The sequence below is a fragment of the Sitophilus oryzae genome, unplaced genomic scaffold (genome assembly GCF_002938485.1).
Source record: "Sitophilus oryzae breed Bouriz unplaced genomic scaffold, Soryzae_2.0 scaffold_1639_pilon_pilon, whole genome shotgun sequence".
NCBI lineage: Eukaryota > Metazoa > Arthropoda > Insecta > Coleoptera > Curculionidae > Sitophilus > Sitophilus oryzae.
The window spans coordinates 161,856-174,846 of NW_022146324.1; the positions used below are offsets into that span (position 1 = coordinate 161,856).

General features: G+C 34.8%; 1 protein-coding gene across 1 annotated transcript in view; it reads left to right on the plus strand.

Annotated features, from left to right (window-relative positions):
- The window catches only part of LOC115880654 (ATP-binding cassette sub-family A member 3-like), a 71,176-nt gene that overhangs the window by 39,024 nt on the left and 19,161 nt on the right, over window positions 1-12,991 (plus strand). Inside the window, exons 9-10 of the mRNA XM_030897933.1 lie at window positions 722-1,167; window positions 9,133-9,298. Of these exons, the coding sequence (XP_030753793.1) occupies window positions 722-1,167; window positions 9,133-9,298 (612 nt within the window). The remainder of the gene's footprint in view (window positions 1-721; window positions 1,168-9,132; window positions 9,299-12,991) is intronic.

Below are 12,991 nucleotides of genomic sequence, written 5' to 3' on the forward strand. Positions count from 1 at the left end.
GGATTTTGCCGTGTGTGCGACGTAACAAAAAAATACCGCTCCAAAATCGCGTTACTCAAATACCGACACATCACTAATAACTAATTTAATGGTATGGGTCGTTACCAGTTACCTCTCTTCGCGACAGACAAAGCGACAGAGATCGCGCGACGCTACGTGCTTTCCAGTTACTACTGTTCGCGACCGACGAAATCGCAACCATAGGAGCGCGACGGCTGGAGCTAAACACGGCCCTATGCTGTTACTGCGGCTCGCGCTAACTCCAAAAGCGAGTGATAAGTGTGATAAACCTTAATCAAATTTACCTTCATTTTAATCGTAGAAACTAAAAATGTTTATTAAAAAAAATACAACTTTAATATTTTTTTATTTATTTGGTCTGTATCTTGTAAAAATATTTTTACCGCTCTGTATCTTGTAAAAATATTTTTAAATTGTAGCTCTAATAGTCCTTTAACGAACCCGAAACTTACAATTTGTAAAAATTTAATCGTTTAGCTACACTACTCCGTGTCGTATGTGGTGAAAAACCCTGTATATATTTTATTTGCAAGTTATAAATAATTTGTAGCTTTGTCGTTATTATGATCGTCATTCTTCAGTAACAGGTTCCTGATTCGTTGTGGAGCGCGACACGAAAACGTAACAAAAAAATACCGCTCCAAAATCGCGTTACACAAATACCGACACATCACTAAAAACTAATTTAATTTCTTTTTAGCCGTCGAAGATCTCGGCAGTTCGGAGCAAGACAGCGAATTTTTCGAAGGCGAACCGAAAAACCTACGCGTCGGTATCCAAATCAACAATCTGAGGAAGGTGTTCGGAAAAAAGGCCGCCGTTCGAAACCTGTCGCTCAACATGTACCAAGACCAAATCACCGTTCTCTTGGGCCACAACGGCGCAGGAAAAACGACCACAATGTCCATGTTGACGGGGATGTTCCCGCCGAGCGGTGGTACCGCTGTGATCAACGGGTACGACGTAAGAACCGATATAGATGGAGTGAGGAATAGTTTGGGGCTGTGTCCTCAGCACAATATCATTTTTGACGAGCTCACAGTGGCGGAGCACCTGTATTTCTTCAGCAGGTTGAAGGGTATGTCGGGCAGTGAAATTAATGAGGAAATCAATAAGTACGTGGAGTTGCTCGAGTTACAACCAAAGGTACATTAATATTTTTTAAAGTGTAACAAATATTGAATTAAAAGACTAAGGCAATGGTCAAATATTACCTTTATATTCGTTATTAAAAAGACACTGTCACTTTAATTTGACTAAACTCGACACTTTTTTTCCGTTTTTTTGTGATTATTTTATATTATTTATTTATTTTACAATTGATTTTATGCAATGTGTACAAATTTGAAAAGACATTGGGTGAGAACTTCAGTGAGAGTGAGATTATTGCCAATCTTAGAAATGAGTTTCAAAAATACTTATTTCAACAGCATGGGATCGTTTGCACTAAAAAAAACTTTCTTTCGGCTTGGTGCATTCTCCACCGGTGCTGCCACCATCAGAGAATATCGTAAACAACTAGTATATACATATACATGAGTTTAAATAGCGAGTATATGAAAAATGTATTATATAATTATTCTAAAAGTGTTCTAAAAATAAAAAAGTAAATATTTTGATAGCTTCAGAAGGTCTAGCTTGTATTATAATTTATTATTCCAGCTAAAAAAACTTTTTCGATGAGTTCAACTACGGTAGCGAGCATAGTTTTAATCACCGGTTTTTCTAGTGGGGTCATAATTGGGGCCATTTCGGCTATAACGAAAATTTTTAAAGGTACATAATTATAATTTTAGAAGATGTTCATAAAATATTTAATCATTAGTCGATTAAAAAAAGTACACCATTAATATTGCAAATTATATTTGATATATTTTATCCTGTCATAGTATATATCTATATATTTTTTTGATTATGAAACGAGCACTTTGTTTACTCACTTGTTTCGTCGAACTGCTTCAATTCATTTCTGCTTTTGATCAAATAGGTGTGAGAAACTATGAAGCTATAAATTGTTGTTTCGAGAAAATTGAGTTATTGCTTAAGTCTGGGAAAATTGAGTTATTGAATGTTATTGCACCCAACAGCGCCCTAATTACGATCTCCTTTACGCGTTAACTTTTTTTGGCAATTTTAATAACATTTGAAATTGTGTTGTGACAATTTCACACACGACGCCGACTCCTAGTTGGAATTCTTTTTCACTACCCGAAACAGCGTTACATCACACAAATTTCGTACCTGAGAGTTTTATAGTCTCAATAACTGCACTAGCAAAAAACTAAAATACTTCAATATTATGACAATGCCACGATTTCAATATTATTTTATTCCGATCAACATGAACTGTAACGGGGACGGCGCGGCGCGGCGGCGTGAAATACATACTGATAATTTCTGATTTCTGCCGTTGAAGCGCTGCGGTCGGAATTTGTTGAAATCAACCGAAATGCACCAAGCCTACAGAAAATAATTATACAGAAAGGTCCACAGACTTCGAGACATAGGAAAAATCAAGTCCATTTAGCGTGTGTCGCAATTTTCACACCTTAAAAAAATAGTTTTTTTATAGCTGTGGTAACTGCAGCGACTCTGAAAAAAGCTGTGTGGTTTTCATAGAAAATAAGGGCACCTGTAATTCATTTGAGAATGTTATAAATCGCTAAAAGAGGTTTCAAATCTCTTGGATTTCTATTAATATTAAATAAATTTTATTAAAAATTGAACTAAAATTGTTAGTATCATTAAAAACAATTCAAATTCAAAAATTGTATCAGTCAAATTCCCTCATTCAATGTGAATATTAAAGTAAATATAAATACAGCTCATTCTAAGCTCTACTTATCTTAAGAAAAATTTAAATCATTGGTGCAATTGGGCCTTAATGGCATTTCAAATGAATAATAGTATTAATAATGTACATTATAATAATAATACATGTTACACACTAAATCACCACAATACACCAAAAAACTTTTACTTTTACACTGGACGCGCGTTTCGCTAACCATGTTAGCATAATCAGCAGATGATTATAAACTAATGTACAATCTACAAGTTGAGCGTTTATATACTCGCCCAGTGGGCACCGAGTGGGCGTGGCAAAATCTAGCCAACCGAGTCAGAACCCACTGAGCGTAACAATTAGATTTCCGCCACTAAAATAATAGGAACAAAGAACTTGAAGGAACTGGACCGTTGTCTCTGTTCATACTATCTTTACATTTATTAATTCTGATGCTTTCATATGCATCTAATTGCCTGTAATTTAAGACTTGTTTAATTCATTTTAAATTATTAAGATCTATACAATGTTCTTTATCAACAATATGTTCGGCAACGCAAGATTTATCCGGTCTACCATATCTTATCTGAGCTAAATGTTCTTTAAATCTAGTTAATATTGATCCTCTAGTTTGCCCAACATATTTCTGATTACAATCTTTACAAGAAATTTCATAAATACCCGACCTTTCCAGTGGAGGTATTTTATCTTTTGGATTACCTAATAATTGTTGTAATTTATTATTAGCACTATACACAAGTTTATAGTTGACATTCTTAAAAATTCCTTTTAGACCACGGGATAACTCTCTATCAAACGGTATCGAAAAATATTTAGATGTCGAATTTTCAGAAATCATTAACCTATACCTACGTTTTCTAATTAATTTATCAACTAGTGAAGGAGAATATCCATTACACTCAGCTACATTCCCAATGTAATCTCTTTCTATTTCATATCTTTCGTTGCAAAGTAGGAAACTAAGTAATCTATGAACTAAGAAATTTAAACTAGCCATTTTATGTTCAACACTATGATGTGATTCATTAGGAATATATCTGCGTGTGGTCGTATTTTTCCTATAGATATCAAATTCCAGGCAATTATTAGCATTTCTAATAACTAATACATCTAGAAATTGTAATCTGTCGTTGTTCTCAATTTCATGCGTAAATTTAATGGAAGGAAAACGATTATTTAACTTAGAAATAAAATTATCTATGGTGTCTGAATGTGTATCAAAAACAGCAAAAATATCATCCACATACCTAAACCATACTCTTGGAAAATACTCAAACTGATTCTTAGCCTCCACTTCAAACCTGCTCATGAATAAATTAACCAAAAATGGAGACAATGGATTACCCATTGCTGTACCTTCCCGCTGTTCAAAAAAGTTGTTATTAAATTGAAAACAATTTTGTTTCATACATAACGTTGTAAGCTCAATATATTCAGTCACAGTTTTGTTGTCGAGACCATTTGCGGTCAGTAATTCCTTCAAGTAGCCTAAAGCATGTGGAATTGGAACACTTGGGAACAACTAAGATACATCAAAGGAGACCAAAATTTCACCTTCATGTAATGTTATATCTTTAATTTTGTTAATGAATTCAATATTATTTTTAACTGCGAAAAAAGGTTCATGGTCAGGTAAATTCTCGAACTCCCCTGATAACATGTTATATCATAGTGTGTATTAAAACTACTAAAACACTTTTAAATTGGTATTATATTAACAACTTTTGTTTTTTTAATCCAAAAAAAAATAAAAGTAACAAATTTCTTAATCAAAATATTTGTAGTCCTGAAAAGGACCTTTGTTTTCCCATGTTCATCAAGGTAGGTAATGGGTAAACGGTAAAAAAACAGGTTAATGAAATTTAAAAAATTACGAAAATTGTTCAAAAATGCCTCCCTCTTGCATTAAACAATAACCCAAACGATCATAAAATCCCCTCCTCACATTGGATAATATATCAGGGGTGACAGTGTCAAAGGCATTAAATATTTTCTGCCTTAACTGCTCCAAATTTTGAATTTCTTCATGGCCGTAAATTTTAAATTTTATGTACCCCCATAAAAAGAAATAATTCACCGAGAGGTCAGGTGACCTTGGTGGTCACAAGATGGTTCCATGCCCACTAATTAGTCTATTGCCAAAAGTATTGTTTAAATATTCTTGCACAATACGACCATTGTGTGCTGGACATCCATCTTGTTGCCACCAAATATCACCAAATCTCTCGCCAAATAATCGTCGAATCGCCGGTAGAATTTGCTGTTGCAATAAATCCAAATATTTCGCAGTATTTAAATTGCCCTCAATAAAAAATGGTCCAATAACGTGTTCCCCTACAATACCAGCCCAAACATTTAGTTTTTGTGGATATTGGGTTTGCACATTATAAAACCTGTGCAAATTTTCTCTTCACCAATATCGCACTTGCGTGGAGTTTTGCCGATTTAATAAGGAAAAGGACGACTCATCAGTAAAAACAATTCTCCCAAGAAAATTTTCGTCAAGATTTACCTTTTCCATCATTATTTCGCAAAACTCCATACGGCGAAATTGATCGTCGGGGAAAATTTCATGAACCTTTCAAGCTTTCCTTGAACGATAACCATGTTTTTTGAGGACCCTTTTAACTGTTGTACTTGAATTTACTGCTTCAGCAACTTGTACACAGCTTCTATTTGGATTTTCCTCGACTGCAGCCCATATTAAGACTTTTGTTTCCTCACGAGAATTATCTTCAATTGTTGGTTTCTTATGCATATGGGGAGTAACGCAGTCATATTTTTCAAAATTTTCTTTTATCCTGTGAATGGAGACTTTTGAAGGCACCGGTCTATTTTCGAAAGCTTGTCTGAATCCTGTTTTTATTTCTTCAATCGACTTGTTCTGATAAATCCACTTAATTATCTGAATTTTTTCATTAACGTGATACACATCCATTTTTAAATGTGATTCAAGAATCTGAGATAAATAAGTTCGAACTTATCAAGTTTAAATAAAATGAAATTAAACGTCAGTCTAAACAAAACTGTCATTTTTGAAAACTTGTCAAAATTTGGACACACGCTAAATGGACTTGATTTTCCTATGTCTCGAAGTCTGTGGACTTTTCTGTATAATATATTACAAGTAACCCAATCAGTTATGGACATAGGTTATGGAGTTCGTTTATACCTTTTAACTAATTTATGTTTTTATTCTCGCACTTTGTTATCTATTACCACTTGCCAATTGATTTTTAATAGGATAACGCTATTTTTGATTTTGTTGGTCAAAATGTTTGATATTAAATAATATGTAAGTATTATCTAATATCTATATATAAGATTTTTCTGTTAGACAAAACAAAAATATAAAGAACATTATTATTTATTTATTTTTTAAATTGTCATTTATAAATTTGCCATATTTTTGTAAATGTTGTGAGAAATGCGTACGTTTTTTGAAACATAAAGTTATGACTGTGTATCATATCCTAAAAGATTATGTTGGAGCATATTGAAAAGAAACAAAATTCAAAAAGTGACAGAAAATACAATTTTTAGCCTGTGAATTAAAATGACAGACATAACTGTCACTATCAGAGATCCTCCCGATGGAAAGACTATGCATATAGTTGGATATTTTCAAATTAGTATATTTTTTTATATACAGGGTGGTCCGAATTATAATAGGGAAATTTTGGCAACATATTCTGCAGATTACAATAAATAAAGAAGTCCGTATAAGTTCATGTCCTAAAATGCCTCGTTTCGGAGATGCAGGATATCGGAGTGTTATTATATATACACACCGGAAAAATCTAGGGAAATCATTTTATTAAAGTTAGAAATAAATGTTTTGAATAAACAACCACATATTTGTAGGCCGATTCTTTCTACTTCGATTGAAACGAAGTAGTCACACTAGTTATTTCTGAATTTGGGATATTTGCAGAAGTGTTTGTGCATTTTTTGTCAAATGTATAAAAAGCACCTAGCATCATTGTTCGAATTTAACCTGTACTGGCTATGTTTTTATGATAACTGGCCAGAATTCATTCAAATAACACTGTTTAGCATTAAACGACATTATGGAGCGTAGACATCTTAACATAGACGAAATGCTAAGGGCCATGGGTATGCTCGAAGCTGGAATGCGCCAAATCCACGTAGCTAGAGCATTAAATACAACGCAAAGTGTAATATCGCGATTAAGTGCACGATACCGTGAAAGTGGTGATGTTGCTGAAAGGCACACAGGGCGACATCGCATTACTACCCCTCAGCAAGATCATTTTTTACAATTAAATGCTCGACGCCGACTGACTCTCACAGCACCAGAGCTTAGTTTAATTCTCCAGGAAACACATAATGTAAACGTTAGTCCTGACACTGTTCGCAATAGATTAAGAGAAGTCAACTTAAGAAGCAGACGCCCCTGGAGAGCTCAACCCTTAACGAGAGGAAATCGAAAGGTACGATATTTGTGGGCTCAAGATCATGTTCAGTGGTCGAATGAACAATGGGCCAATGTTCTCTTCACGGATGAGTCACGCCTTGGAATTCATCCCGATCCGAGAAAGCTTAGGGTATGGAGAGAACCGGGAAATCTTATTCGGTTGGATCATGTTCAGGAAGTGCACCCTTATCAAGGTGGAACAGTTATGGTCTGGGGAGGAGTCCAGTTAGGCCGAAAAACCGATCTCGTTTTTCTTGAAAGGTTTCTAACGGGAATCACATATCGTGATTTAATTCTTGAGCCTGTCGAGTTACCATATGCCAATGATTTTGGGAGAAACTTCATTCTCATGCATGACAATGCACGGCCTCATACAGCCAGAGTGGTAAGTGAGTTTATCAATGCTCATCAATCAAACATCTTACCCTGGCCGGCACAATCTCCTGACCTCAACCCCATCGAACACGTATGGGACGGGATCCAAAGAAGAATTTTGAGAATGGGTATGCCTCGTGAAACTCGTAGGGAACTGGTTCGGGCCGTGAATGCAGCGTGGCAGGCTGTACCTCAAGAAGAGATCGACAACCTGATCACGAGCATGGAGAGACGATGTAGGGCTGTAATGAACAGTAGAGGAGGCCATACCCTTTATTAAGTAAAAATGGTTTTATCTTTTTTTTTAATTCACAGTTTAGAATTAAAAAAAATGTGTGTATTTTTTGAGTTCAATAAAAATCAAGGTAAATTTGAAAAATTCGGTAAATTTCGCATTTTTATTTCCAATACGTCCTGTAAACTATTTGTTTATTTTAATTTTATTATATCAGAAATGCAAATAATAAAAATACTGACGATGGCTGGATAAAATAGTAATATCCCTAGACTTTTCCGGTGTGTGTATTTCGTTTTTTTTTTCTAGATACTTTCTGAACACGACTAACTAATATGCTATTAAACCAAATTTCAGTAAAATGCAAAAAATAAACTTAAGTAATCCTAGAAACAATTAATGGATAGTTTTCCTTAATTTGTATATTTGTTAGTTCTTTCCGTTACTTTAATAATATGTGAAATGTATTAATATTTTAAAGGAAAAAACTGTTTCGACTTAAGTTAAATTGTCTTTGGCTAAAGCCTGGTTCAGACGCAGCCAGTAGTTTAGTAGAGTAAAGTAATTTAGTCAAGTGTGTTGTCTGTTCACACGGGTCAAGTAAATTAGTAGAGTTTATTTAATCAAGTCGAGTAAAAACAGCGTCTTTATATTTTAGCCATTTGTTTAGACGCGTTATTTAGTACAAGTCGAGTGTCGCTGCTAAAATTTCTTTTTGGCGAAAACCTTCTATTGCCATCGCTTTTTGCATTTTTAAGTATGCTGCTTGCCGTTTTTGTTTATTTTTGAACAATTCGTTTGGAACATCCCACAGGCAAGCTAAGTGCTTTAACATTTGCTAAGTGCTTTAACATATTCTTGAACGAATTTTAAAGTAGTATCTTCCCCCATTTTGTCATATTAATCATGAATAAAATATTCACCACAAATAAAATCTCAGTGATCCTTCAACTATAAACGAAGCGACTACACTACTCTCCCGGTCTATCCAGACGTGTTTAGTTGGCGCGGTATTGGCGTTTCTGTGTAGTGGGAGTTGCTACTTGACCAAGAAAATAGAATAGAGTTCTATTTACTAAACTCGACCGTGCTACTCGACTGCCAGTGAGCTCGACTAAAACAAATGTGTTCACACGGGTCAAGTTACTAAATTACTCGACCACTTGACTAAACTGCTGGCTGCGTCTGAACCAGCCTTAAGATCTAAGCAATGTTTAGAAAATACAAATCTATTAAGCTTGGATATTAATATTTTAGAGAGACAAGAAATCAAGTACGTTATCTGGAGGCATGAAGCGAAAACTTTGTGTCGGTGTTGCACTATGCGGTAACTCCAAAGTAGTGATGCTGGACGAACCCACAGCTGGAATGGATCCTTCAGCGAGAAGAGCTTTGTGGGACTTATTACTCAAACAAAAATCAGGTATAGATCATACCAAATAAACTTTTAGTCGTGTGATTAACCTTACCGGCACAGCTGCAGCGCCAGCGTTGCAGATTTTTAGATGTTTTCTTTTAATCAAAATATTTTACGAAACAAAAATAAATTAATTATAAATATATAAACAGTTATCATTTACATCAACAAAACTCGCCTCGCTAACCGCACTTAAGGGGCATAAAGGGTTGGGTTGGGTATCTAGATTTTCTTAAAAGATTAGTTTCATAATTGAAAATGTGGTGATACACACTTCCTTAAAAATATATACAGGGTGTTACAAATTTGGGGTACGAGCATTGGTATCTCAGAAACCGTAATAGATACAAAGATGGTTAAATTGGGACAAAGTTGCGGTTTGGGATGTTCACCAAGATGCCATCAAAAATGTTTTAAATATTGCAAGGAAGTGTTGCATATCATTTTATTCAGGAGACCGAGTTCTTTCAAAACCTGAAATAAAAAATGCAGGTTCGTATTTAAAAAAATTGAGTTGGCCTCTGTATCTCACAAATTATCAACTAATTTGAAAATCGAAAAATACTGTCAGATAATCCTAATAAAGTGGCTATGAGAATGTTCAACTAGTTTTTTTGATTTTCTATAAACTAACGACAGGAAAAAATAAAGTTGATTTTCAAAAAAATCCGTTTATTCCAAAAAACTCAGCGATCCTTGATATATTTAAAGCTTTTTTGATGGCATCTTGGTGACCATCCCAAAACGCAACATTGCGCCAATTTAACCATCTTTGTGTCTATTACGGTTTCTGAGATACCAATGCTCGTACCCCGAATTTGTAGCACCCTGTATACCGTCGCAGATAACATAATGTTCTATCATCATCATCATGAACCAGCCTGAAGTGTCCACTGCTGAACGTAGGCCTCCCTCAAATCTTTCCACTCTTCTCGGTCCTGTGCCACTTGGATCCAGTTTCCCCTAAATCTCTTCAAGTCATCTGACCATCTTGTCGGAGGTCTGCCTCTGTTTCTGAGAGCATCTTGTCTTGGCCGCAATTCTAGTATTAGCTTGGTCCATCTATCATCCGTTCTTCTGGCAATATGCCCAGCCCAGTTCCATTTGAGTTTTTTAAGCAGATATATAGCATCTGTTATTCGTGTACGCTGTTTTATAACTGTACTGGGTATCTTGTCTCTTAGAGATACACCAAGCATTGCTCTTTCCATAGCTCGTTGGGCTACACGGATTTTTTCTATGGACTTTTTCGTCAGTGTAAGTGTCTCTGCGCCATATGTAAGTACTGGCATAACGCACTGATGGAACACCTTCCTCTTTAAGCACATTGGTAGATCTAATTTTAACACATATCTTAGTTTGCCGAACGCTGCCCATGTTAGTCCTACTCTTCTTTGTATCTCGTGCGTCTGGTTATCGCGGCCAATTGTTATTTCGTGCCCCAGATATTTATATGAATTTACTTGTTCTATATTTGCTCCGTCTACCGAGACATTTCCACTAATAACAAGATTAGTCATTAGTTTGGTTTTTGAATAATTTATGCGTAGTCCAATTTGATCTGATCTGACGCCCGTTTAAGTGTTTTTAGCATATTTTGAGCTTCGTGTATTTTGTCTGTAATCAGCACCAAGTCATCAGCAAAACGCAGGTTATTGAGCATTTCCCCGTTAACATTAATGCCCATTTCCTCCCAGTTTAGTCTTTTGAACATACAGTTGTGGCCAAAAGTATGGAAACTTTTTACTTTTTAAAATATCACAGAAAATATTGCTACGCTTAAACTCTCAGGAATATAAATGAACAGCTTATCAGCAAATAAAAGTATTCCAAAAATTACACAGCGAAAAAAATCTGTTTAGCAGTTTTTGTAGGAGAACAATAGATTTCTTGTGGCCAAAAGTATGGAAACCATAAATAAATACATTAAAATTATTTAGTTTAAGCTGATAAATGGTTTTGATTTGCTACAGATAAATATAAACATCATGCCCAAGTCTAAATATTTCTCTACGGATTTAAAAAATAAAATAGTTGAATTATACAAGAGCGGTTATAAACAAATTCAAATAAGTAAAAATTTAAACATTTTAAAAGGCACCGTTTCGAAAATAATTCGTAAATTTAATAAAACAGGGAACGTTTCAACAGCTTTTAAGGAGATCCAAGAAAAACATCCACAGACATTTCTCGAGAAATGGGTGAAAGGGGAATATCGGTGTCTGCACGCACGGTGAGAAGAAAGTTGTTTGACATGGGACTTTTTGGAAGAGTTGCGGTGAAGAAACCACTAATATCAAAGAAAAATAGGATGGCCCGCTTTAAATTTGCTCAAGATCATCTCACCTGGTCTTATCAGAAATGGAATACTGTACTGTTTAGCGACGAAAGTAAGTTTCAACTGTTTGGTAGTGACGGGAGACGTTATGTCCGAAGACCAAAAGGTACACGGTACAGCCATAAGTACCAGCTGCCCACAGTAAAACATGGGGGTGGGAGTATAATGGTATGGGGGTGTTTTTCTCGCTCAGGTGTTGGTCCTCTTGTTGAAATTGATGATGGAAAATGGACCGTTTTTTGTACAAAGACATATTGGAGATTAATATGTTGCCTCATGCTGATGAAGAAATGCCACTCAGATGGTTGTTCCAGCAAGACAATGATCCCAAGCACAAATCTCGGTTTGTTCAAAATTGGTTAAATGAACATAATGTTCCACTAATGGATTAGCCCTCACAGTCTCCGGATCTTAACCCCATAAACACAACTTCTGACAAGCAGCGTCCGTTTAGGTTTAACGCAGAAGTGTTTACAAAAAATAACTATTTTATTTTGTAGATTTTTCTTGCAGTGCAGTGGCGAAAAACCCATAAGGATTTTTTTGGATAGATGAATCCGCCACATAGGTATAGACATTTTTTAATAGGTTCGTTCCAACCGGACCGAGAACCGATCCTGGGACGGTAATTTGTAGTCGCCCACTTATTGTTTGAAAAGTTTGATCGTTTGTCAAGATTAACAAATGAATTGACTGATAGGAAATTACCGTTCTAGGACGGTTCTCTCGTCCGGTTGGAACAAACATAATAAATACATATTTAATAAATATTATTTATTAAACTATTGTAGGTAAATTAAATAAAAGTAAACTGGTATAAATTTAAATAAGTCCATAAACTAATTTCAATTTTGTAAATAGCTACTCACTGTCACTAGAAACTTGCCATGACAACACTAGCCATCTTGATTACAATTTTATTGAAAAATCGCTTTTTATTCAAAATCTGAGCCAAATAGGTATAGAAAAGCCTAATATAGTTTGAAAGAGCATTTAAATCTGCTTCGACTTATTAAAAAATACATAGTGTTGCATTTGAAATAACGAAGTTTTTACGTAAAATAAATATTTAAAATGAACCAGCAATTTTTGATACCCCTGTATACATTTAAGGGAGGAATAACATTTTTCTGTAATTATTTACTTTTAAACTCAGCACAAGAATTAATTCTGAAAAGTAATGTACAGGGTGTTAATAATCTATTCTATTGTGGCATGAAAATTTAAATATCTCAAAAACCAAAGATTTTAAACATATTTAAGCCTTATAATAAATACCTTTTTTTGGGCCCAAAAATCCAAAAATGAAATAAAATACTGGGTGTTCCATAAGAAAAAATATAACTTTGGTATGGATCTTA